Genomic DNA, 26227 nt, shown 5'->3' with positions numbered 1-26227 from the left:
GTGTCTGTTTTTATTGATTTGTCGGAGGCTTTTGACACCGTGGACCATGCTGTGTTAGTGCAAAGGTTCAAATGTTCTGGAATTACTGGTCAGGCTCTAGATTGGTTTATAAATTACCTATCAAATCATACACAATGTGTAATGGCGAATGGTTGTAAATCTGAGTCCATAGAGGTGTGCTCAGGTGTTCCGCAAGGTTCTATTTTGGGCCCACTGTTGTTCATTTTGTATATCAACAACATTGGGGATCTTACTGAAACTGTGGATGTTCATTTTTATGCAGATGATACTGTTTCTTATTCAAGTGGTAGTAGTTTATCTTCAGCTTTTGAAAATGCCCAAAGAGCATTTAACATCATACAACAGAATCTGTGTGATTTAAAACTTATTCTAAATTCGGGTAAAACAAAATGCATGGTATTTTCAAATGCCAGGCATGTTACAAATCATGTCATTGCTACAAATCGTGTCATTGCTACATTGGCTGGACATACTATAGAGCAAGTTAAAGTGTACAAATATTTGGGTGTGTGGGTTGATTATAAGCTGAGCTTCACTGTGCATGTAGAGAACTTGATAAGGAAGCTCAAGCTGAAAATAGGATTGTATTACCGGCATAAGACTTGTTAGTTTTTTAGGCCAGGAAGGAGCTGGTACGATGTACATTACTGTCGGTTTTAGATTTTAGTGATGTTATATATATGCAGGCCTTAGCCACTACCCTGAGAGAACTTGATTCAGTGTATCATGCAGCCTTCAGGTTCATTACAAATCAGATCAATGTCTACAGCGCTGTTGGCTGGTCGTCATTGAACACTGGAATACACTGATTTAAAAGGCCATATTGGGTAAAATGCCATTTTATCTCTGTTCTTTTTTTAGCCAGGTCAGTAGATAAATATCAATTAGGTCCCATTCTGATTTGCTTTTAACAGAACCAACAATTAGAACAGGTTATGGTAGAAATAGTTTTAGTTACTTAGCACCGTGGTCCTGGAATTCTCTCCTGAACATTTTAACATGTGATGATCTAGTTTTGTTGGTGGAGTTTAAACACTTGATCGATGTATATATCATAGAAGAGTGTAATTGTTTTTAGGCCAGCTGTTTTTAGTCAAGACGTTTGTGTTTTTAATGTAATATGTAATTGTTGTACTGTATGTGTGTTTATAGTTGTGTTTAATGTTGTGTTAGTGTATGTAAGTTGTTTTGTCTGAAACGTTGTTCCCTCTGCTGCTATTGGACCAGGTCTCTCTTGGAAAAGAGATGTTATCTCAATGAGAAAAAACCTGTATGAATAAAGGTCAAATAAAAAACATTTTAAAAGGTGGAATGGTATCAAATACATTAAATTCATGGTTTCCATGTGTTTGATGCCATTCCATTCACTCCATTCCAGCCATTATTATGAGCCGTCCTCCCCTCAGCAGCCTCCACTGATATGCAGTATATCCCCACTACAGATACATGTGCAGCTATAGATATAGGTAGATATATATATATAGAAATAGAAATCGACAGCCAGTTATACATGAATTTAGTCTTGATAAACATTCTAGGGCCAAAGCACCAATATCCACTACTCCAGACATGATCTATTGCATTAACTCTGACTGAGCAGTTGACCAATCTTCTGGGTTCTGTATTTGAGTATTTTACAATGGGTTTGCCAGTAGAACATCATCCAAAGCAAATTGAAGTTCGGATGAAAATAACTTTGGACGTTAGACAGGAATTCTGCGAGGAATTTCTCTCCATGACGGCATGAAAAGATCATTGACTGTGGACAGAGGGGGTATTGTGTACGGCCAGAGGGGGCAAAGGGGCGGATAACCACGTGTGTGAGGGTCTGTGTTCGTGAGTATGGGGGAATTGGACACAGAGGACCTATATAGTTATATTCGGATGTGAAGTGTTGGGTTTTTCCACCCCCCTTAATAGCAGCAGCAGCAGATACAGGGAGATATGCAGTCAGTCTGCTTTATAGATCTAGAGAGAGAGATTGAGTTGGACTGCAGGAATATTGACAGGAAAGAGACACATTCCTCTAGAATAGAACACAGGCCTCTTTCCTCATACACATAGGCTGATTCCCAAATGGGACTGGCCCTGGCCCCAAATCCCCATGGGCCCGGTCAAAAGTAGGGAGCTATATAGGAATAGGGTTCAATTTGGGATGCATACATACCCTGCTGCAGAGAACCTGGCCTCATCCTCATACCCTGCTGCAGAGAAGCTGGCCTCATCCTCATACCCTGCTGCAGAGAAGCTAGCCTCATCCTCATACCCTGCTGCAGAGAACCTGGCCTCATCCTCACACCCTCAACAGCAACTCGCCCAAGCCTTCCCCATTTCTCCTTCTCACAAATCCATTCAGCTGATGTTCTGAAAGAGCTGAAAAATCTGGACCCCTACAAATCAGCCGGGCTAGACAATCTGGACCCTTTCTTTCTAAAATGATCTGCCGAAATTGTTGCCACCCCTATTACTAGCCTGTTCAACCTCTCTTTCGTGTCGTCTGAGATTCCGAAAGATTGGAAAGCAGCTGCTGTAGCACACGCTCCAGCAGGTATATCTCTCTAGTCACCCCCAAAACCAATTCTTTCTTTGGCCGCCTCTCCTTCCAGTTCTCTGCTGCCAATGACTGGAACGAACTACAAAAATCTCTGAAACTGGAAACACTTATCTCCCTCACTAGCTTTAAGCACCAACTGTCAGAGCATCTTACAGATTACTGCACCTGTACATAGCCCACCTATAATTTAGCCCAAACAACTACCTCTTTCCCAACTGTATTTAATTTATTTATTTATTTTGCTCCTTTGCACCCCATTATTTTTATTTCTACTTTGCACATTCTTCCATTGCAAAACTACCATTCCAGTGTTTTACTTGCTATATTGTATTTACTTTGCCACCATGGCCTTTTTTGCCTTTACCTCCCTTCTCACCTAATTTGCTCACATTGTATATAGACTTGTTTAAACTGTATTATTGGCTGTATGTTTGTTTTACTACATGTGTAACTCTGTGTCGTTGTATCTGTCGAACTGCTTTGCTTTATCTTGGCCAGGTCGCAATTGTAAATGAGAACTTGTTCTCAACTTGCCTACCTGGTTAAATAAAGGTGAAATAAAAAATAAATAAAAAATCCTCATACCCTGCTGCAGAGAAGCTGGCCTCATCCTCATACCCTGCTGCAGAGAGACTGGTCTCATCCTCATACCCTGCTGCAGATAAACTGGCTCATTCCTTCACTCTGTGGACCAGGAAAACCCTGCTAGATATTGGACCACAGTCGCAGCTCTGTAGGCCTACTATGCCAAATGTTTATATAATACAAAATGGGTCTGGGAATGTTGTACACTGTAGCAACTCATTGGTATGGACTCTCTTTGACTGGCTATAAGCAGTTGAATGGGACCCACACACATTCCCACACATTCGTAGCTGGAGGCTCACTGCAATGCCATCAGATCGGAAACATGACTAAGACCCCTGGACAAGCTTCCCGGGAATTCAGGGTGAAACTATACAAACTACCAGTAGCTCCCAGTCACTCCCTCCCACAGTCTGCTATATTACCAGTCACTATGGCCGGGTAAACCCCAGACATGGTTTCAAATAATATTTGCAATCTTTCCAATACTTTGAGTGTTTGTTCTAGCCTGTCTGGAGTGCAAGATAGTTTTCTGCCTCAAGCACAGATAAAGTATTTAAAATGATTTAAAATAGTATTTGAACCCAGGTGTGGTAGCCCAGTCCCTCCCTCTCCTAGCCTGCTACGTCAATGCAGCTGGTCAGCTGGAATGCTCCAGCCAGGAGAGACAGGCTACAACAGGGGATGGAGGAGGTCAGTTCACTGGACAGACTCTAATACCACTGTGTGTGACAAAAGGTTGAGTGCATTGATAGTACCCGCACTTTATGGGCCAGTTTTGCGAACATCCTGCAATAAATAACATGATCAATGAAGAATCTCCTTTGAAACAGCATTTTAGTCCATGACTAAGCTCAGAACACTTGGAAATGTGCATCTGGACCCTGCACCCGCACACTCAGGTCAGAGTGCTATCGTCGTCTGAAGGGTGAAGACGCATGTTTCGGAGGACTTTTTATTGTCGACAATAACACGAATGTTTGAATGTTGTGCGTGCATGAAAATCACCACAACAATTAGATTGAAAGTCATTCGGACTACCACAATCATATAAACATCCTGAAATAGAAACAGCTGTGTCTGCGTGTGTGTGCATGTGGTGGTGACCAAGTGTTCAGTATGGGCCTCAACATCATGTTCTAACCGGACAGAACTATAGTGGGCAGAACCAAACCAATCAGTTATAAGTATATAGTGGGAGAGGGCATTCAAAGCCGCCCGCTCAGACGGGTGATGGCATACTAGCCAACCTTTTTTACATGGTCCATCATTTCTCCGGATTTAGCGACCAATAGTTTTTACATGGTCCTTCGAGATGGAGGGGGGAGGTCACGGATCCCTCCGGAACTGTTTATTACGCATACCTGGTGCCCATTTCCCAATAATTAGTCATTGTTTAAGTGTGCCCTTTGGTTCACCATTGAGCTGTCAATTATTGTTCCATTGGTCGTGTGAGTACCTGTGCTGTGGCTTTCGTACCATTTGTATTGCACATATGATTACGGGTCTCGTCTCTCGTGATAATCATTGTGTGTGCTTGTGTATTTATTCGAGGTACTCCTCGCTCTTTTGTTTGGGCCTCAACCCTGTGTTTTGTAGACATGTTTGTTTGGTCTTCATCCCCATGCCTGTACATGGCACGCTGTAATTTGGGTAAAGACATTTTTAAAACTATTACTCTCGTTGAAAGGAGTGGACCAAAGCGCAGCATAGAAAGTGTTAATGATTTTTTTTTTTTTTTTTTAACACTCACAAAATAACCAAAGCGAAAGCGCACAGTTCTGTCAGGTACAGACACTAAACAGAAAACAAGACAACTTATATATGATCCCCAATCAGAGACAACGATAGACAGCTGCCTCTGATTGGGAACCACACACACACACACACACACACACACACACACACACACACACACACACACACACACACACACACACACACACACACACACACACACACACACACGGCCAAAAACAAAGAAATAGAAAACATAGACTTTCCTTACCTGAGTCACACCCTGACCTAACCAAACATAGAGAATAATAAGGATCTCTAAGGTCAGGGCATGACATACACATTCCTGCGCCTGTCTCCCGACCCGTTATACCAAGGTGACACACAGCATTTCACTATCATTCTTTAAATAATTCATTTGTTTCATAGTATAGTGTATTTTTCTTTAGTTTAGTCACATGATTTCTCAATTTGCATTACGTTTGCCAATCGGTTATGCTGCCAGACTTATTTGCCATACCTTTTGCCTCATCCCACTCAAGCATAAAACTGTCCATCATCAATCCAAGGGGATTTAACAGTTTTTACAGTCATTTTCTTAAGGGGTACATGTTTATTAGTAACTGGAATAAGCAATTTCATAAATGTGTCAAGTACAGCGTCTGGTTGCTGATCATTATGCACCACAGACCAGCAAATATGCTTAACAACATCAACATAAGAATCACTACAAAACGTATTGTTTGACCTCTTATACACTATATTAGGCCCAGACTTTGGAACTTTAGTTTTCCTAAATATGGTAACTTTATTGGGATCACTACATCCTATGGATCTGGATACTGCTTTAAAGCAAATTTCTGCAGCATTAATAAAGATGTGATCAATACATGTTCATGATTTCATTCATGTGCTGTTTGTAACCATTCTGGTAGGTTGATTGATAACCTGAACCAGGTTGCAGGCACTGGTTTTAGTTTAAAGCTTTCTCTTGAGTGGGCAGCTTGATGAAAGCCAGTCAATACTTAAATCACCCAGAAAATATACCTCTCTGTTGATATCACATACATAATCAAGCAAGAGTGGACCCAGAAGAGAGACACACAAAGGTACAGACACAGGCATTTGCACACAAGCGCTAGCACACACACTCTACACACACGTACATTGTAATATTATTGTATGGTGGTATTATACATTTTGTATTGTAGATATGTCGTCGTGTAATAATGTTATATGATGTACTATTTTAGATTTCGTTTTACATGTAATGTAAGTGCCTTAATGTGTTTGGACCACAAGAAGAGTAGCTGCTGCCTTGGCCGATTTAAGTCAAACCTGTAGCCAGGCCACTCAGGAACATTCAATGTCGTCTTGGTAAGCAACTCCTGTGTAAATGTGGACTTGTGCTCCTGCTGAAAGGTAACTTTGTCTCTCAGTCTATGTTGGAAAGAAGCCTAAACTAGGTTTACCTCTAGTATTTTGCCTTTGCTTAGCGCTACTCCATTTCTTATTATTGTAATAAACTCCCCAGTCCTTGCCAATGACAAGCATACCCATAATACAATGCAGCCACCAACATGCTTAAAAATTTGAAGAGTGGTACTCAGTGATGTGTTGGATTTGCCCCAAACATAACGCTGTCTGTTCAGGACATAAAGTTAATTTCCTTGCCACATTTTTTGCAGTTTTACTTCAGTGCCTTATTTCAAACAGGATGTGTGTTTTGGTATATTTGTAATCTATACAGGCTTCCTTCTTTTCACTCTGTCAATTAAGTTAGTATTGTGGAATAGCTACAATGTTGTTGATCCATCCTCAGTTTTCTCTTATCACAGCCATTAAACTCTGTCATTGTTTTAAAGTCACCATTGGCTTCATGGTGAAATCCTAGTGGTTTCCTTCCTCTCTTGTAGTGATTAGGTGTATTGATACGTCATCCAAAGTGTAATTAATAACTTCACCGTGCTCAAAGAGATAATATTCAATGTCTGCTTCTTTGCAAGGCATTGGAAACCCTCCCTGGTCTTTGTGGTTGAATCTGTGTTTGAAATTCATCGCTCGACTGAGGGACCTTACAGATAATTGTATATGTGGGGTACAGAGATGAGTCAAAAATCATGTTAGACACTATTATTGCAACTTATTATGTGACTTGTTAAGCACATGTTTTTACTCCTAAACTTATTTAGGTTTGCATTAACAAAGGGGTTGAATACTTATTGACTCAAGACATTTCAGCCTTTCATTTTTAATTATTTTGTAAAAATGTCTAATTCCAATTTGACATTATGGAGTATTGTGTGTAGGCCAGTTACACAACATCTACATTTAATCCATTCGGGCTGTAACACAACAAAATGTGGACAACGTCAAGGAGTGTGAATACTTTCTTAAGGTACACGCCTACTGTGGTGTTCTGAGCTGTCTTGACTTGCATATCGTAGTTAGGATCAAAACAACAATTCAGCGAATGACACAGCCCAGGTATGTTACATACTTAGGGAATAGTCCACAAAATCAACCCTCTGGAATGTAGGAACACTGTGGTGTGCTAGTCTAGAACAACAATATTAGTCACCCTTTACACAGCTTGCTAAAAGTGTTATTAAGTTAAGCAACACCAGAGTTACTCCATGACTGAGTCCAGCACCTTGCCATGTCCTTACACACTTAGAGTGAGTTTCCACCACCACTCCTACTACAGTATCCACTCCACTAGCTCTAGTCCAGGGCATCAGGTGAGGCTTGCTGCTGCTTAAGGCTGTGTCAGCAAGCCGCATACAACACCCTGGACTAGAGCTACCATTCCTCCTCCTACCTCCAGCTATCCTCCGGAGCAGCTGTTGCCGGGCAATTATGCGTCCCAGGCGGTATCCGGAGCGACGGTGATGGTGGTCCATCCTTAGGTAGATATCCTGGCTCTCTTGGGTCATACTGCCCAGACAATCCTGGCTGTCCTGACTCATACTGCTGCCCAGACACTCACTGTCTGGTCCCTGGGACTCAGAGTGACTGTCAGACAGATCCCTGTACATGACTGCTACTGCAGCACTGGCACTGCTAGACTTGCACACACACACACACACTACACTGGCCTCTGATCTGAAAGTCTGGGGCTCGGAAGGAGAGCTGAGAGGCTAGAGGGGAGGGAGGAGGAGTGCCAGCTACACCTCTCCAGGTCAGGTGATCAGACAGCAGCCAGTGGCAGATCAGTACTTAGAGTACTGCCCACCTTGCTGAGCTCTATCCAGTGTCTGTCTGTGTGAGAGAGGGAGAGGAACCGACTGAACTCCTGAACGCGGGTCTGGAGGGAAATATAAATACCAGAAGAAAGCCTGTGAACTGACTGAGGGAGGAGGATGAGACAGGGAGGAGGACATGGGAGGGCTTAGAAAAACAGTATTGTTAGGACTCGCCCTGCCCAAAACAATCCTCCGCTGTGGAGTGTGGACTTGCACACAAGTGGCAAGTAAATTCGTTTTTTACATTTAACCTTTATTTAACTAGGCAAGTCAGTTAAAAGCTCATTCTTATTTACAATGACGACCTACAAGTTTACTCAGGAGATCAGGGAGTCTCTCTACCACGCTGACAAATGGACTCAGGTAAAAGACAGAGGAGAAAGAACACCAAATAATGCATGCAGAGCAGAATTAGGCCGATACCCGGGAGAAAGAGAGAGAGACTGCGACTGAGAGAGGCCGATACCCGCTAATTATCAAAATCCAGAAAAGAGCCGTTCAATTCTACCATCACCTAAAACGAAGCGATTCCCAAACCTTCCATAACAAAGCCATCACCTACAGAGAGATGAACATGGAGAAGAGTTCCCTAAGCAAGCTGGTCCTGGGGCTCTGTTCACAAACCCACCCCACAGAGACCCAATCAAGTCATGAGAAAACAAAAAGATAATGACTTAATACATTGGAATGAATTAACAATTAAACAGTAAACTAGAATGCTATTTGGGCCTTAACAGAGAGTACACAGTGGCAGAATACATGTCCACTGTGACTAACCCAAAATTATGGAAAGCTTTGACTATGTACAGACTCAGTGAGCATAGCCTTGCTATTGAGAAAGGCCGCTGTAGGCAGACCTAGCTCTCAAGAGAAGACAGGCTATGTGCACACTGCCCACAAAATGAGGTGGAAACTGAGCTGCACTTCCTAACCTCCTGCACCAATGTGTGACCATATTAGAGACACATATTTCCCTCAGATTACACAGAATTTAAAAACAAACCCGATTTTGATAAACTCCCATATCTACTGGGTGAAATACCACAGTGTGCCAACACAGCAGCAATATTTGTGACCTATTGCCACAAGAATAGGGCAACCAGTGAAGAACAAACACCATTGTAAATACAACACATATTTATGCTTATTTATTTTCCCTTTTGTACTTTAACCATTTGTACATCGTTACAACACTGTACAACATTTGTAATGTCTTTATTCTTTTGGAACTTATGTGAGTGGAATGTTTTCACTTTTGAATAGTATCTACCTCACTTGCTTTGGCAATGTTAACATATGTTTCCCATGCCAATAAAGCCCCTTGAATTGAATTGAATTGAAAGAATGAAGAGAGTAAAAAGAAGGAGAGAGATGAACGAGAGGTAGAATGCTAATCTCTTCTCCCCAAACTCACCATTCCCCAACAACCCCCTCTCCACCCCCAGGCCCCCGCCCACAACCATTCTCTAACACCACTCTCAGCCCGTCTCCATTCACAGTGGTGTTCAACAGGACAGGAAGCCTGTGGCACCTTGTGAAGAAGAAACCATTGAGCCTAAACACCGGGATTATAATGAATATCAACTGGTTAATACAGACCCCAGTAAGCTTTCCGGTTCATTAAAACAGCCATGCTACTGCCACAACATTACAGCCTCTAGAATTTGAGATTGAGATATGATGATAAGATACAGTTGTCACGTCCTGACCTTAGTTCCTTCTTTATGTCTCTATTTTAGTTTGGTCAGGGCGTGAGTTGGGGTGGGCATTCTATGTTTGTTCTGTGTGTTATAGTTCTATGTGTTTGGCCTGGTATGGTTCCCAATCAGAGGCAGCTCTCAATCGTTGTCTCTGATTGAGAACCATACTGCGGTAGCCTGTTCCCACCTGGTGTTTGTGGGTGGTTGTTTTCCGTTTCAGTGTTTGCACCATACGGGACTGTTTCGGTTTTCATTTATTCTCTTGTTCTTTTGTATTTAGTGTTCAGTTAATTAAAGAAAATATGAACACGTGCTGTGCTTTGGTCTACTCCTTCTTCCTCAGACGAACCGCGTTACAGCAGTTGGCAATAGTGAAGTTTAAACTAAATAATAATAAAAGTAGATCTTAAAACTTGATAACATTCCAGTAGTATTGTTGAGTTTGGAACAGGATGGAACAACACAAGTGATCATTCACATTTAAAACAGAGTCCACATCCTTGCAAACAGAGCAGACCCACTCAGTCTCAGCGGGCCATTCTGGTGCTGTCACCCCTCTCAACATACAGCATGCCTGTGTCCAGCAGCACAGGGCTCCACATGGGACTGGCGCTGCTAGAGGGCACACCACCAAGCTAAAGAGTCAAAGGGTGCCTCCCAAATACAGGGTTGGGTAGGTTACTTTCTAAATGTAATCCGTTACAGTTACTAGTTATCTATCCAAAATTGTCATCAGTAATGTAACTTTGGATTACCCAAACTCAGTAACGTAATTTGATTACATTCAATTACTTTTAGATTACTTTCCCCTTAAGAGGCATTAGAAGATGTCACATTCTGACCTTCGTTCTTTTATGTCTTTGTTTTAGTATGGTCAGGGCGTGAGTTGGGTGGGTTGTCTATGTTAGTTTTTCTATGATTTGCTATTTCTGTGTTTGGCCTGGTATGGTTCTCAATCAGAGGCAGCTGTTAATCGTTGTCCCTGATTGAGAACCATATTTAGGGAGCCTGTTTTCTATTGTGTTGGGTGGGTGATCATTTTCTGTTTTCTGTTGTGTGTCTGCACCAGCCAGAACTGTTTTCTGTTGTGTGTCTGCACCAGCCAGAACTGTTTTCTGTTGTGTGTCTGCACCAGCCAGAACTGTTTTCTGTTGTGTGTCTGCACCAGCCAGAACTGTTTTCTGTTGTGTGTCTGCACCAGCCAGAACTGTTTTCTGTTGTGTGTCTGCACCAGCCAGAACTGTTTTCTGTTGTGTGTCTGCACCAGCCAGAACTGTTTTCTGTTGTGTGTTTATTGTTTTTGTTCAGTGTTTAAGTTCTTTATTAAAAGATACGGACACATACCACGCTGCACCTTGGTCCTCTTCTCCTTCATACCGTTACAGAAGAAGACAAAAATGTACACTGCCGTTCAAAAGTTTGGGGTCACTTAGAAATGTCCTTGTTATTTAAAGTAAAGCAAAAAAGATTGTCCATTAATATAACATCAAATTGATCAGAAATACAGTGTAGACATTGTTAATGTTGTAAATGACTTGTCGCTGGAAACCGCAGATTTTTTATGAAATATCTACATAGGCCTACAGAGGCTCATTATCAGCAACCATCACTCCTGTGTTCCAATGGCACGTTGTGTTAGCTAATTCAAGTTTATCATTTTAAAAGGCCTATGAATTTAATTGTTTTTATCGGCATGAATTAGATTGAGCAATAAACGGCCAATTTTTATTCCATAGGCTGGGATCCGCAATATGCAGCTGTTGCAAGAGCGCATTTTCCACTGGCTGTCCACTGGTTTGAAAAACAATGATTGATAAGCAACTTAAACTTCTTGAATTCAAACATTATTGGGTTCAAATACACATTTAGATTTGTGAACAGCCATCCACAACAACCACAATACGTAAGGCGCAAATAGCTAAATGAGAGAGCAGCAATGTGATTCACATCAATGCGCTATGTAGATATCAATAATAAGTGATATCCATATCGCCGTAGACGACACCACTGCTGTCATCCTTACCTCCAAGCGTTTATACAAGTTGGATAATCTTTGGATGCCGACTGCAGTCGCACCATTGGAAGACATAGCTTGGACTGTAGCCTACAAAAGCTTATTCTTGCTCTTTTCCAGCGATCCATCAAACACATTTGGTGTGTCATCATAGTGGTCTCTGACTTGTTGTCAGACTCGCTCAGGTGGAACAAACTTAAACTTCCGCCTTTTTTCAATGCTGATTTCAATGTTATTGAGAAAACAGTGTCAAAGTGTTTTTCTGAATTTAAATTAATCCTCGAAGTAATCATCTAGTTATTCAAAGGTTATCTGTAATCTGATTACAATACTTATGCTGGGAGTGTAATGGATTACAGTTACCGGTTTTGTAATCCCTTACATGTAACAGATTACATGTAATCCGTTACTCCCAAACCCTGCCCAAATAACACCCTATTCCCTATAGTGCTCTGGTCAAAAGTAGTGCACTATATAGGGAATAGGGTGGTGCCATTTGGGATGCAGGCAAACAGCCCCTGTCCCTCTGGCTGGCAGGACCCTCCCTGGGCAACAAAGACCACCATTCACCCACAGCTCCCTTCACTTCAGAGCCCCACAACCCTCTATATGCTTTCATGCACACACAAACACACACCAGGAGCTGTTATACTGTGGTACTGTGGATAAACTGTTTGTTCAGGTATTGGGTGGTGCTGTGACATTGTGCAAATGATTTCATGTGTTGACTCTACTGTTAATCACACACACACACACACAAACTAAGGGTGTTAGTTCATGGAAGTGAGGGGGTGGAGGTCCCTGTCTCTGGTGTGTTGGGTGGCTGCACTGGAGATAGCATTACTAGGTGGCTGGAACCAGGGTTGGAGATAGTATTATTAGGTGGTTGGAACCAGGGTTGGAGATAGTATTATTAGGTGGTTGGAACCAGGGTTGGAGATAGTATTATTAGGTGGTTGGAACCAGGGTTGGAGATAGTATTATTAGGTGGTTGGAACCAGGGTTGGAGATAGTATTACTAGGTGGTTGGAACTAGGGTTGGAGATAGTATTACTAGGTGGTTGGAACCAGGGTTGGAGATAGTATTATTAGGTGGTTGGATTCAGGAATAGATGTGTTAAAATTATGACTAATTATGACAGTTAAAAGCAATAGAACACCAGCCAGCCAAGTCTGATCGACGCTTGCACACACAGGTCAGACAGTCAGCAGCCCAGCCCAGCCCATAAACAGTCCCTGATTGTTTAGAGTGCTTCTAAACAGACAGCAGGCCAAGGCTAGTAGTAGGTCCAATGGATGGGCTGCCAGATACATGGCATCATAGCATATCACCAGGATACAAATATGGAATAGAATGTTGGATTCATGTGTCAACCTTTCAAACAACGCAGCAACAACAAAGCAACAATGCAGCCACAGGACTCTAAAGTCAGTTAAACTCGAGAGGTGTTTCAGTACTCCACAGCTGAGATGGACTGGCAGGATTTAAACAACATTACATACACAGAGACTCGACAGACATGTTGCTAAAACAAGACAGAGACAATATTGTGAAGGTTGATCATATACTGTGCAGTGCATTCGGAAAGTATTCAGACCCCTTTACTTTTTCCACATTTTGTTACGTTACAGCCTTATTTTAAAATTGATTAAATTGTATTTTTTCCTCATCAATCTACACACAATACCCAGTAATGTCAAAGCAAAATTTGCTAATTTATTAAAAATAAAAACTGAAATATCAACATTTACAAAAGTGTTCACACCCTTTACTCAGTAATTTGTTGAAGCACCTTTGGCAGCAAGTTCAGGATTGAGTCTTCTTGGGTATGACACTTCAAGAGTGTCACACCTGTATTTGGGGAGTTTCTCCCTTTCTTCTCTGCAGATCCTCTCAAGCTCTGTCAGCTTGGATGGGGAGCGCAGCTGCACAGCTATTTTCAGGTTCCTCCAGAGATGTTTGATCGGGTTCAAGTCCAGGCTCTGGCTGGGCCACTCAAGGACATTCAGAGACTTGTCCCGAAGCCACTCCTGCGTTGGCTTGGCTGTGTGCTTAGGGTTGTTGTCTTGTTGTGAACCTTCGCCCCGGTCTGAGGTCCTGAGCGCTCTGGATCAGATTTTCATCAAAGATCTCTCTGTACTTTGCGCCGTTCATATTTCCCTCGATCCTGACTAGTCTCCCAGTCCCTGATGCTGAAAAATATCCCCACCACATGATGCTGCCACCACCATCCTTCACCGTAGGGATGGTGCCAGGTTTCCTCCAGACGTGACGCTTGGCATTCAGGCCAAAGAGTTCAATCTTTCATCAGACCAGAGTATCTTGTTTCTCTTGGTCTGAGAGGCTTTAGTCTTTAGGTGCCTTTTGGCAAACTCCAAGCGTGCTGTCATGTGCTTTTTTACTGAGGAGTGGCTTCCGTCTGACCACTCTACCATAAAGACCTGATTGGTGGAGTGCTGCAGAGGTGGTTGTCCTTCTGGAAGGCTCTCCCATCTCCACAGAGGAACTCTAGAGCTCTGTCAGAGTGACCATCGGATTCTTGGTCACTTCCCTGACCAAGGCCCGTGATCAGTTTTGCCATGTGGCCAGCTCTAGGAAGATTCTTGGTGGTTCCAAACTTTTTCTATTTAAGAATGATGGAGGCCACTGTGTTCTTTGGGACCTTCAATGCTACAGACATGTTTTGGTAACCTTCCCCAGATCTGTGTCTCAACACAATCCTGTCTCTGACCTCTACGGACAATTCCTTTGACCTCATGGCTTGGTTTTTGCTCTGACATGCACTGTCAACTGTGGGACCTTATATAGACAGGTGTGTGCCTTTCCAAATCATGTCCAATCAATTGAATTTACCACAAGTGTACTCCAATCAAGTTGTAGAAACATCTCAAGGATAATCAATGATGCAACTGATAGCAAAGGGTCTGAATACTTATGTAAATAAGGTATTTATGTTTTTTATGTTTTATACATTTGCAAAAAATGCTAAAAACCTGTTTTCACTTCGTCAATATGGGGTGTTGTGTAGATTGCTGAGGATTTGTTTTACTTAATTCATTTTAGAATAAGGCTTAACATAACAAAATGTGGAAAAAGTCAAGGGGTCTGAATACTTTCCGAAGGCACTGTACATCCCCTACAGTGTTGCAATAAAATTTGCAACACAGATTAAGGACACAGATTAAGCCTCGTCCTGGACTAAAAACCAAACTCAATGGAAAATCAAAATTGAAAGTGCTATATAGTCCAGGACTGTGTCCAGGAAACCGGCCCATATTATTGCAATAAGAAGACATAACTGGCACCAATGTGATTCAATTACAGTCTCCTGGGACAGTTGAGGTCAACATCTATCACATAACATCATTATAATACTGAAATACAGATGGAGAACAGATCCCTCTAAAATATTTAATAACCTACTTGACTACTGTCCTGCTGTATGGATAATTTGACTGGCACCCCCTAGTGGTGTACTGGGCTCCCTACACACACAGACCATGATTCAGCAGCTCTTTTGAAAATACAATATCATTCTCCCAGCAAGCAGCTCCAGCTGTATTTTAAATCTCTGGCAGAAAGGTACCTGAAGGAAATAACTATCAGTGGATGTGTCCCAAATGGCATCCTATTCCCTGTATAGTGCACTACTTTTTACCAGAGCCTTATGGGCCCTGGTCAAAAGTTGTGCACTATAAAGGGAATCATTTTTTACATTTATTTCACCTTTATTTAACCAGGTAGGTTAGTTGAGAACAAGTTCTTATTTATAACTGCGACCTGGCCAAGATAAAGCAAAGCAGTGCGACATAAACAACAACACTGAGTTACACATGGAATAAACAAACATACAGTCAATAATAATACAGTCTATATACAGTGAATTGTATTTGGGATGCATATTCTGCACATTTGAATTATGAGGCAAACTAATCCAGGAAACACTTCTAACCATTAAGTATAGCCTTCAGTGGCGGTGGCAGTAGGGGGTCTGGTCTCTAGCCCACCGTTTCATACATCTTCTACTACAGGCTTAGCACAAAGTCACATTGGGATAATAATGGGTCTTGCTTTGGTGCTTCATGTGAGAACATTATTCACATATATTGTGATATTGTTTTTCTTTCAATCCAAATCAATCCTTATAACCAACCAGCAGTGAATAAAAAGTCCAATTGTATTGCAAATTGGTTTGGTAATTTATAATTATTATTGTAAATTAGAAGATCTTTAAAAAAAACTAAATAAGAGCAAGGTAAGTCACATGTAAAACTAAGGTAAGTACACCTGGTGAACACGTGTTAATGGGTATGATTACTGTAGAAGAAGAATTATGAGGACAACTGTGCAGAATGTATTCTGTGCATACAGGCTGCGTTTACACAGACAGCTCAATTCTGATTTTTTTTTCACTAATTGGTCTTTTGACCAATCAGATCAGCTCTGAAAAAGATCTGATGTGAAAAGTCAAAAGACCAATTCTTGGGAAAAATATCAGATTTGGGCTGCCTTAGGTCAATCCACCAATCAGCGGTACGCTGTATAGTTTAAAGAAGCAATCAGCAGTAGGAACAATAACCAAGCGTTTTCCGCGTACCTGTTTCGTTAAAAAGCTGACTGATGGGGCTGGACAACCATTCAAATTCATAGAGTTATGGATTCAAGGACTGAGCATCCATGATATCACAATTATAGTTGTAACCATGTTTTGAGGCTACATCGTTTTTGTTTACATTAACTGTGTTTACAGACATTGCAGTAAAACAAGTTTATATTTTGGGTTCTGATGGGGTATGACAGTTGAACTAAACTCATGAGGCATTTATAAGATATACTCTTCAAGAATCAATGGGTAGGGTTACATATCATTAATGTATACGTCCAAAAATGGATCTATCAACTGCTGATTGCCCCTTCAACATTCACTTGATTGATTAGAACATTAACTACAGCCAAGTTTGTAACTTAGTGGGCTTATTTATGCTACTTGTTTGATAAAATCATGTTGGAAAACAGTTATATGCTGGACTCTATCTGTGTAAAAAAAAAGGTTTTCATGTAATAAAGTTAAGAATGGCTATTTTCTAACAGAATAAATACATATCAAATAAATATAGTGTGTATTCAATACTACACCGATACTTTTTGAAGACTGACCTGCGAGTCTTCGCTCCCTGACATTTTTCCATAGTAGATCCCAGGCTTTCGACGTGGAACCGCGCAGCGTCTCACTGAAACACCGCCGCAGCTTCAGTTTCATCGATTTGCGCTTAGTTGTCATAGTAAATCCGTGTGTCCATCATAATAAAACAAATCCCGATCCTCATGAACCCGTTATTGCGTCTTTCCTCTGAGTGGACCACCACTGCGCTCGCGCCGATGCGTCTTCATCTGATTAGGACTGAGTTACAGTCGCAGAGTAGAGTGTAACCATTAATTAACCAGCCATACATTTGACCGAAGAACATATACCTGTTCTGTATAAAGTATCCATCTTTGCCAAGTCCTTCAATTAAACGATATTTCAGCCCCGGTGCCGGACAAAGCTAGGACCAGATGTGTGGTGTTTGAAGTTTCCACCACGGTGACGGTCAGTCTATGCTCACAGATAGACTACTCGAGCTGCTCTCTTTCACCCCTCCACTTCCCTCCCTCCCTTCTTCCCTCTCACTCACCAGGCTACACTCACTTTCACTACACTATACAGAGCTTTCACTCTTGTGAATAAGAAGTAATAAACATGGAATGTTTCAGAAAATGTGAAATTAGGGCTACATCAAAATTGATTTATAGAGATGTTGGGTTTTATGTTAAAAAGAAAAGTGAGTTAAAATGAAGTGTATTTTTCTTTCTAATACACACACTTATCAGAGGTCAAACCTCCCTGAAGGAGAGGAAGGTTAAGCCTTGTGACTTTGCTGTGTCAATATCACACCAGACATCATAGTGACTTTGTTGTGTCAATATCACACCAGACATCATAGTGACTTTGTTGTGTCAATATCACACCAGACATCATAGTGACTTTGCTGTGTCAATATCACACCAGACATCATAGTGACTTTGTTGTGTCAATATCACACCAGACATCATAGTGACTTTGCTGTGTCAATATCACACCAGACATCATAGTGACTTTGCTGTGTCAATATCACACCAGACATCATAGTGACTTTGCTGTGTCAATATCACACCAGACATCATAGTGACTTTGCTGTGTCAATATCACACCAGACATCATAGTGACTTTGCTGTGTCAATATCACACCAGACATCATAGTGACTTTGCTGTGTCAATATCACACCAGACATCATAGTGACTTTGCTGTGTCAATATCATAATAAGTTCAACTCCAGATATTATTGTGACAACACCCGGTTTAGTCTGAAGAAGCCTACTCAACATTTTTCATATATAAAAGTAAAACATGCTTTATCGAGATAATTGAGGTGCCATGAGTAGAAGTAGACAGTGTAGAAGAAGTGCAATATCTGTCTTATTCCCTGTTCAGCCCATGTTTGACCCGAGCCTTATAATGTCAACCTAGCTGAACTTCAGCAGACAGTTATGCAGTAATATAATTCTCTCAGATCTATAATACACAAGGACCAGCTGGACACTGACAGACAGCTTCTATAATAGATAGTCCTGCCTCCTGACCTGAACTGTGCTGTAACCCCCCCACACCCCCCCTCTCTCCCTAACTCTTCCCTCTATTTCCCTCTCTCTCTCTCCCTCTCTCTCTCCCTCTCTCTCTCCCTCCCTCTCTTTCCCCCTCTCTCTCCCTCTCTTTCCCCCTCTCTCTCCCTCTCTGTCTCCCCCTCACTCCACCTCTCTCTCCTCCCTCTCCCTATCTCCCCCTCTCTCTCCCTCCCTCTCTCTCTCCCTCCCTCTCTTTCCCCCTCTCTCTCTCCCTCTCTTTCCCCCTCTCTCTCCCTCTCTGTCTCCCCCTCACTCCACCTCTCTCTCCCTATCTCCCCCTCTCTCTTCCCCTCACTCTCTCCCTCACTCTCTCCCTCACTCTCTCCCTCACTCTCTCCCTCTCCGCGTCCAGCTGGGATAACATTACTTAATTTCCACCAGGACATTCACTGCTCATTGCTCTTCCCTGGAATAGGGTTCAGGCTGGTGATTTACACCGCAGGGTCAGCACCAGGCTATATCTTACTGGAGAACAACACACTGGAGGGTCAGCACCAGGCTATATCTTACTGGAGAACAACACACTGGAGGGTCAGCACCAGGCTATATCTTACTGGAGAACAACACACTGGAGGGTCAGCACCAGGCTGTATCTTACTGGAGAACAACACACTGGAAGGTCAGCACCAGGCTATATCTTACTGGAGAACAACACACTGGAGGGTCAGCACCAGGCTATATCTTACTGGAGAACAACATACTGCAGGGTCAGCACCAGGCTATATCTTACTGGAGAACAACACACTGCAGGGTCAGCACCAGGCTATATCTTACTGGAGAACAACATACTGCAGGGTCAGCACCAGGCTATATCTTACTGGAGAACAACACACTGGAGGGTCAGCACCAGGCTATATCTTACTGGAGAACAACACACTGGAGGGTCAGCACCAGGCTATATCTTACTGGAGAACAACACACTGGAGGGTCAGCACCAGGCTGTATCTTACTGGAGAACAACACACTGGAAGGTCAGCACCAGGCTATATCTTACTGGAGAACAACACACTGGAGGGTCAGCACCAGGCTATATCTTACTGGAGAACAACATACTGCAGGGTCAGCACCAGGCTATATCTTACTGGAGAACAACACACTGCAGGGTCAGCACCAGGCTATATCTTACTGGAGAACAACATACTGCAGGGTCAGCACCAGGCTATATCTTACTGGAGAACAACACACTGGAGGGTCAGCACCAGGCTATATCTTACTGGAGAACAACACACTGGAGGGTCAGCACCAGGCTATATCTTACTGGAGAACAACACACTGCAGGGTCAGCACCAGGCTATATCTTACTGGAGAACAACACACTGGAGGGTCAGCACCAGGCTATATCTTACTGTAGAACAACACACCGCAGGGTCAGCACCAGGCTATATCTTACTGGAGAACAACACACTGGAGGGTCAGCACCAGGCTGTATCTTACTGGAGAACAACACACTGGAAGGTCAGCACCAGGCTATATCTTACTGGAGAACAACACACTGGAGGGTCAGCACCGGACTATATCTTACTGGAGAACAACACACTGGAAGGTCAGCACCAGGCTATATCTTACTGGAGAACAACACACTGGAGGGTCAGCACCAGGCTATATCTTACTGGAGAACAACATACTGCAGGGTCAGCACCAGGCTATATCTTACTGGAGAACAACACACTGCAGGGTCAGCACCAGGCTATATCTTACTGGAGAACAACACACTGGAGGGTCAGCACCAGGCTATATCTTACTGTAGAACAACACACCGCAGGGTCAGCACCAGGCTATATCTTACTGGAGAACAACACACTGGAGGGTCAGCACCAGGCTATATCTTACTGGAGAACAACATACTGCAGGGTCAGCACCAGGCTATATCTTACTGGAGAACAACACACTGCAGGGTCAGCACCAGGCTATATCTTACTGGAGAACAACATGCTTTGCTGCAGGGTCAGCACCAGGCTATATCTTACTGGAGAACAAAACACTGGAGGGTCAGCACCAGGCTATATCTTACTGGAGAACAACACACTGGAGGGTCAGCACCAGGCTATATCTTACTGGAGAACAACACACTGGAGGGTCAGCACCAGGCTATATCTTACTGGAGAACAACACACTGGAGGGTCAGCACCAGGCTATATCTTACTGTAGAACAACACACCGCAGGGTCAGCACCAGGCTATTTCTTACTGGAGAACAACATACTGGAGGGTCAGCACCAGGCTGTATCTTACTGGAGAACAACACACTGGAGGGTCAGCACCAGGCTGTATCTTACTGGAGAACAACACACTGGAGGGTCAGCACCAGGCTATATCTTACTGGAGAACAACACACTGCTGCTCTCTCTATAAAGGCTAATAACTATGCTATGCATGGAACTCCTCAGCGGTGACCTGCTTGTTGCTATTTTCAGTTCCACTTGTCCATGCCCCATTGGGCAGAATGCCTGAAGGAACACACACGCACACGAGTACACACACTGAATTGACCCCAACCCTGATTATGAAACCCTCTACCAGCCAGAACAAAGGCTGTTGTTATCTCTGTAGAAGATTATGGATAGGCTGAGACAGACAGACTGAGACAGACAGACAGACAGACAGACAGACAGACAGACAGACAGACAGACAGACAGACAGACAGACAGACCCTACTAGAATCTATAGTCAAATGTCTACTGTTTGCTGATGATCTGGTGCTTCTGTCCCCAACCAAGGAGGGCCTACAGCAGCACCTAGATCTTCTGCACAGATTCTGCCAGACCTGGGCCCTGACAGTAAATCTCAGTAAGACCAAAATAATGATGTTCCAAAAAAGGTCCAGGTGTCAGGACCACCAATACAAATTCCATCTAGACAACGTTGACCTAGAGCACAACGTTACCCTAGAGCACAACGTTGCCCTAGAGCACAATGTTACCCTAGAGCACAACGTTGCCCTAGAGCACAACGTTACCCTAGAGCACAACGTTACCCTAGAGCACAACGTTACCCTAGAGCACAACGTTGCCCTAGAGCACAATGTTACCCTAGAGCACAACGTTGCCCTAGAGCACAATGTTACCCTAGAGCACAACTTTACCCTAGAGCACAACGTTACCCTAGAGCACAACTTTACCCTAGAGCACAATGTTACCCTAGAGCACAACGTTGACCTAGAGCACAACGTTGACCTAGAGCACAACTTTACCCTAGAGCACAATGTTACCCTAGAGCACAATGTTACCCTAGAGCACAACGTTGACCTAGAGCACAACGTTGACCTAGAGCACAACGTTATCCTAGAGCACAACGTTACCCTAGAGCACAACGTTGCCCTAGAGCCAACGTTGCCTAGAGCACAACGTTACCCTAGAGCACAACGTTGCCCTAGAGCACAACGTTACCTAGAGCACAACGTTACCCTAGAGCACAACGTTACCCTAGAGCACAACGTTGCCCTAGAGCACAACGTTACCCTAGAGCACAACGTTACCCTAGAGCACAACATTACCCTAGAGCACAATGTTACCCTAGAGCACAACGTTGACCTAGAGCACAACGTTGACCTAGAGCACAACGTTATCCTAGAGCACAACGTTACCCTAGAGCACAACGTTACCCTAGAGCACAACGTTACCCTAGAGCACAACGTTACCCTAGAGCACAACATTACCCTAGAGCACAACGTTACCCTAGAGCACAACGTTGCCCTAGAGCACAACGTTACCCTAGAGCACAACGTTACCCTAGAGCACAACGTTACCCTAGAGCACAACGTTACCCTAGAGCACAACGTTGCCCTAGAGCACAACGTTACCCTAGAGCACAACGTTACCCTAGAGCACAACATTACCCTAGAGCACAACGTTACCCTAGAGCACAACGTTGACCTAGAGCACAACGTTGACCTAGAGCACAACGTTATCCTAGAGCACAACGTTGCCTAGAGCACAACGTTGCCCTAGAGCACAACGTTACCCTAGAGCACAACGTTACCTAGAGCACAACATTACCCTAGAGCACAACGTTGCCCTAGAGCACCCTAGAGCACAACGTTGCCCTAGAGCACAACGTTACCCTAGAGCACAACGTTACCTAGAGCACAACGTTACCCTAGAGCACAACGTTACCCTAGAGCACAACGTTACCCCTAGAGCACAACGTTACCTAGAGCACAACGTTGCCTAGAGCACAACGTTGCCTAGAGCACAACGTTACCCTAGAGCACAACGTTGCCTAGAGCACAACGTTGCCCTAGAGCAGAGCACAACGTTGCCTAGAGCACAACGTTACCCTAGAGCACAACGTTGCCTAGAGCACAACGTTACTAGAGCACAACGTTACCTAGAGCACAACGTTGACCTAGAGCACAACGTTGACCTAGAGCACAACGTTACCCTAGAGCACAACGTTACCTAGAGCACAACGTTACCCTAGAGCACAACGTTACCCTAGAGCACAACCCTAGTTACCCTAGAGCACAACGTTGCCCTAGAGCACAACGTTGCCCTAGAGCACAACGTTGCCCTAGAGCACAACGTTACCCTAGAGCACAACGTTACCCTAGAGCACAACGTTGCCTAGAGCACAACGTTACCCTAGAGCACAACGTTGCCCTAGAGCACAACGTTACCTAGAGCACAACGTTGCCTAGAGCACAACGTTGCCTAGGCACAACGTTGCCTAGAGCACAGCGTTACCCTTGCCCTAGAGCACAACGTTACCCTAGAGCACAACGTTGCCCTAGAGCACAACGTTACCCTAGAGCACAACGTTGCCCTAGAGCACAACGTTGCCACAGAGCCCTAGGCACAACGTTACCCTAGAGCACAACGTTGCCCTAGAGCACAACGTTGCCCTAGAGCACAACGTTGCCCTAGAGCACAACGTTACCCTAGAGCACAACGTTACCCTAGAGCACAACGTTGCCTAGAGCACAACGTTGCCGTTAGAGCACAACGTTACCCTAGAGCACAACGTTGCCCTAGAGCACAACGTTGCCCTAGAGCACAACGTTACCCTAGAGCACAACGTTACCCTAGAGCACAACGTTACCCTAGAGCACAACGTTACCCTAGAGCACAACGTTGCCTAGAGCACAACCCTAGAGCACAACGTTGACCCTAGAGCACAACGTTGACCCTAGAGCACAACGTTACCCTAGAGCACAACGTTGACCCTAGAGCACAACGTTGACCTAGAGCAGTTACCTAGAGCACAACGTTACCCTAGAGCACAACGTTACCCTAGAGCACAACGTTGCCTAGAGCACAACGTTACCCTAGAGCACAACGTTGCCCTAGAGCACAACGTTACCCTAGAGCACAACGTTAGAGCACAACGTTGCCTAGAGCACAACGTTACCCTAGAGCACAACGTTACCCCTAGAGCACAACGTTGCCCTAGAGCACAACGTTGCCCCTAGAGCACAACGTTGCCCTAGAGCACAACGTTACCCTAGAGCACAACGTTACCCTAGAGCACAACGTTACCCTAGAGCACAACGTTACCTAGAGCACAACGTTGCCCTAGAGCACAACGTTACCCTAGAGCACAACGTTACCCTAGACAGCATTACCCTAGAGCACAATGTTACCCTAGAGCACAACGTTGACCTAGAGCACAACGTTGACCTAGAGCACAACGTTATCCTAGAGCACAACGTTGCCTAGAGCACAACGTTGCCCTAGAGCACAACGTTACCCTAGAGCACAACGTTACCCTAGAGCACAACATTACCCTAGAGCACAACGTTACCTAGAGCACAACGTTGCCCTAGAGCACAACGTTACCCTAGAGCACAACGTTACCCTAGAGCACAACATTGCCCTAGAGCACAATGTTGCCTAGAGCACAACGTTGTCCTAGAGCACAACGTTACCCTAGAGCACAACGTTACCCTAGAGCACAACATTACCCTAGAGCACAACGTTACCCTAGAGCACAACGTTGCCCTAGAGCACAACGTTGCCTAGAGCACAACGTTGCCCCTAGAGCACAACGTTGCCCTAGAGCACAACGTTACCCTAGAGCACAACGTTGCCCTAGAGCACAACGTTGCCCTAGAGCACAACGTTACCCTAGAGCACAACGTTACCCGAGGCACAACGTTGCCCTAGAGCACAACGTTACCCTAGAGCACAACGTTGCCCTAGAGCACAACGTTACCCTAGAGCACAATGTTACCCGAGGCACAACGTTGCCCTAGAGCACAACGTTACCCTAGAGCACAACATTACCTAGAGCACAACGTTACCCTAGAGCACAACGTTACCCTAGAGCACAACGTTACCCTAGAGCACAACGTTGCCCGAGAGCACAACGTTGCCCTAGAGCACAACGTTATCCGAGAGCACAACGTTGCCCTAGAGCACAACGTTACCCTAGAGCACAACGTTACCTAGAGCACAACGTTGCCCTAGAGCACAACGTTACCTAGAGCACAACGTTACCTAGAGCACAACGTTGCCCTAGAGCACAACGTTACCCTAGAGCACAACGTTACCCTAGAGCACAACGTTGCCCTAGAGCACAACGTTACCCTAGAGCACAACGTTGCCCTAGAGCACAACGTTACCCTAGAGCACAACATTACCCTAGAGCACAACGTTACCCTAGAGCACAACGTTACCCTAGAGCACAACATTACCCTAGAGCACAACGTTACCCTAGAGCACAACGTTACCCTAGAGCACAACGTTACCCTAGAGCACAACGTTACCCTAGAGCACACTAAAAACTATATATACCTTGGCCTAAACATCAGCGCCACAGGTAACTTCCACAAAGCTGTAACGATCTAAGACAAGGCAAGAAGGGCATTCTATGCCATCAAATGGAACATAAAATTTGACATACCAATTAGGATCTGGCTAAAAATACTTGAATCAGTTATAGAACCCATTGCCCTTTATGGTTGTGAGGTCTGGGGTCTGCTCACCAACCAAGAATTCACAAAATGGGACAAACACCAAATGAAGACTCTGCATGCAAAATTCTGCAAAACTATCCTCCGTGTACAGCGTAAAACACAAAATAATGCACGCAGAGCAGAATTAGGCCAATACCCGCAAATTATCATAATCCAGAAGAGCTGTTAAATTCTACAACCACCTAAAACGAAGCGATTCCCAAACCTTACATAACAAAGCCATCACCTACAGAGAGATGAACCTGGAGAAGAGTTCCCTAAGCAAGCTGGTCCTGGGGCTCTGTTCACAAACCCACCCCACAGAGCCCCAGGACAGCAACACAATTAGACCCAACCATATCATGAGAAAACAAAAATATTATTACTTGACACATTGGAAAGAATTAACAAAAAAACAGAGCAAACTATAATGCTATGTGGCCCTAAACAGAGAGTACACAGTGGCAGAATACCTGACCACAGTTACTGACCCAAACCTAAGGAAAGCTTTGACTATGTACAGACTCAGTGAGCATAGCTTTGCTATTGAGAAAGGCCGCTGTAGGCAGATCTGGCTCTCAAGAGAAGACAGGCTATGTGCACACTGCCCACAAAATGAGGTGGAAACTGAGCTGCACTTCCTAACCTCCTGCCAAATGTATGGCAATATTAGAGACACATAATTCCCTCAGATTACATAGATACAAAGAATTTGAAAACAAACCCAATTTGGATAAACTCCCAAATCTACTGGGTGAAATACCACAGCGTGCCAT

The 26227-nt window shown here is 43.9% G+C and overlaps 1 protein-coding gene across 17 annotated transcripts in view; it reads right to left on the bottom strand.

The window, feature by feature from the left end:
- LOC118376901 (stAR-related lipid transfer protein 13-like) overlaps positions 1-26227 on the bottom strand; it is a 134949-nt gene that overhangs the window by 56907 nt on the left and 51815 nt on the right. The window contains exon 1 of one of the 17 annotated variants that reach the window (XM_052522055.1): positions 17015-17467. The exons of 15 other annotated variants lie outside the window; for them this stretch is intronic. In XM_052522055.1, the coding sequence (XP_052378015.1) occupies positions 17015-17138 (124 nt within the window). In that variant the 5' untranslated portion in view covers positions 17139-17467. Of the gene's footprint in view, positions 1-7718; positions 8012-17014; positions 17468-26227 lie in introns of those variants that run through there. One more of the 17 variants, XM_052521996.1, reaches the window with a different exon arrangement.

Source organism: Oncorhynchus keta, chromosome 1, assembly GCF_023373465.1.
Source record: "Oncorhynchus keta strain PuntledgeMale-10-30-2019 chromosome 1, Oket_V2, whole genome shotgun sequence".
NCBI lineage: Eukaryota > Metazoa > Chordata > Actinopteri > Salmoniformes > Salmonidae > Oncorhynchus > Oncorhynchus keta.
Note: the sequence above shows the minus strand (reverse complement) of the source record. Positions and strands in the feature narration are given on the sequence as shown.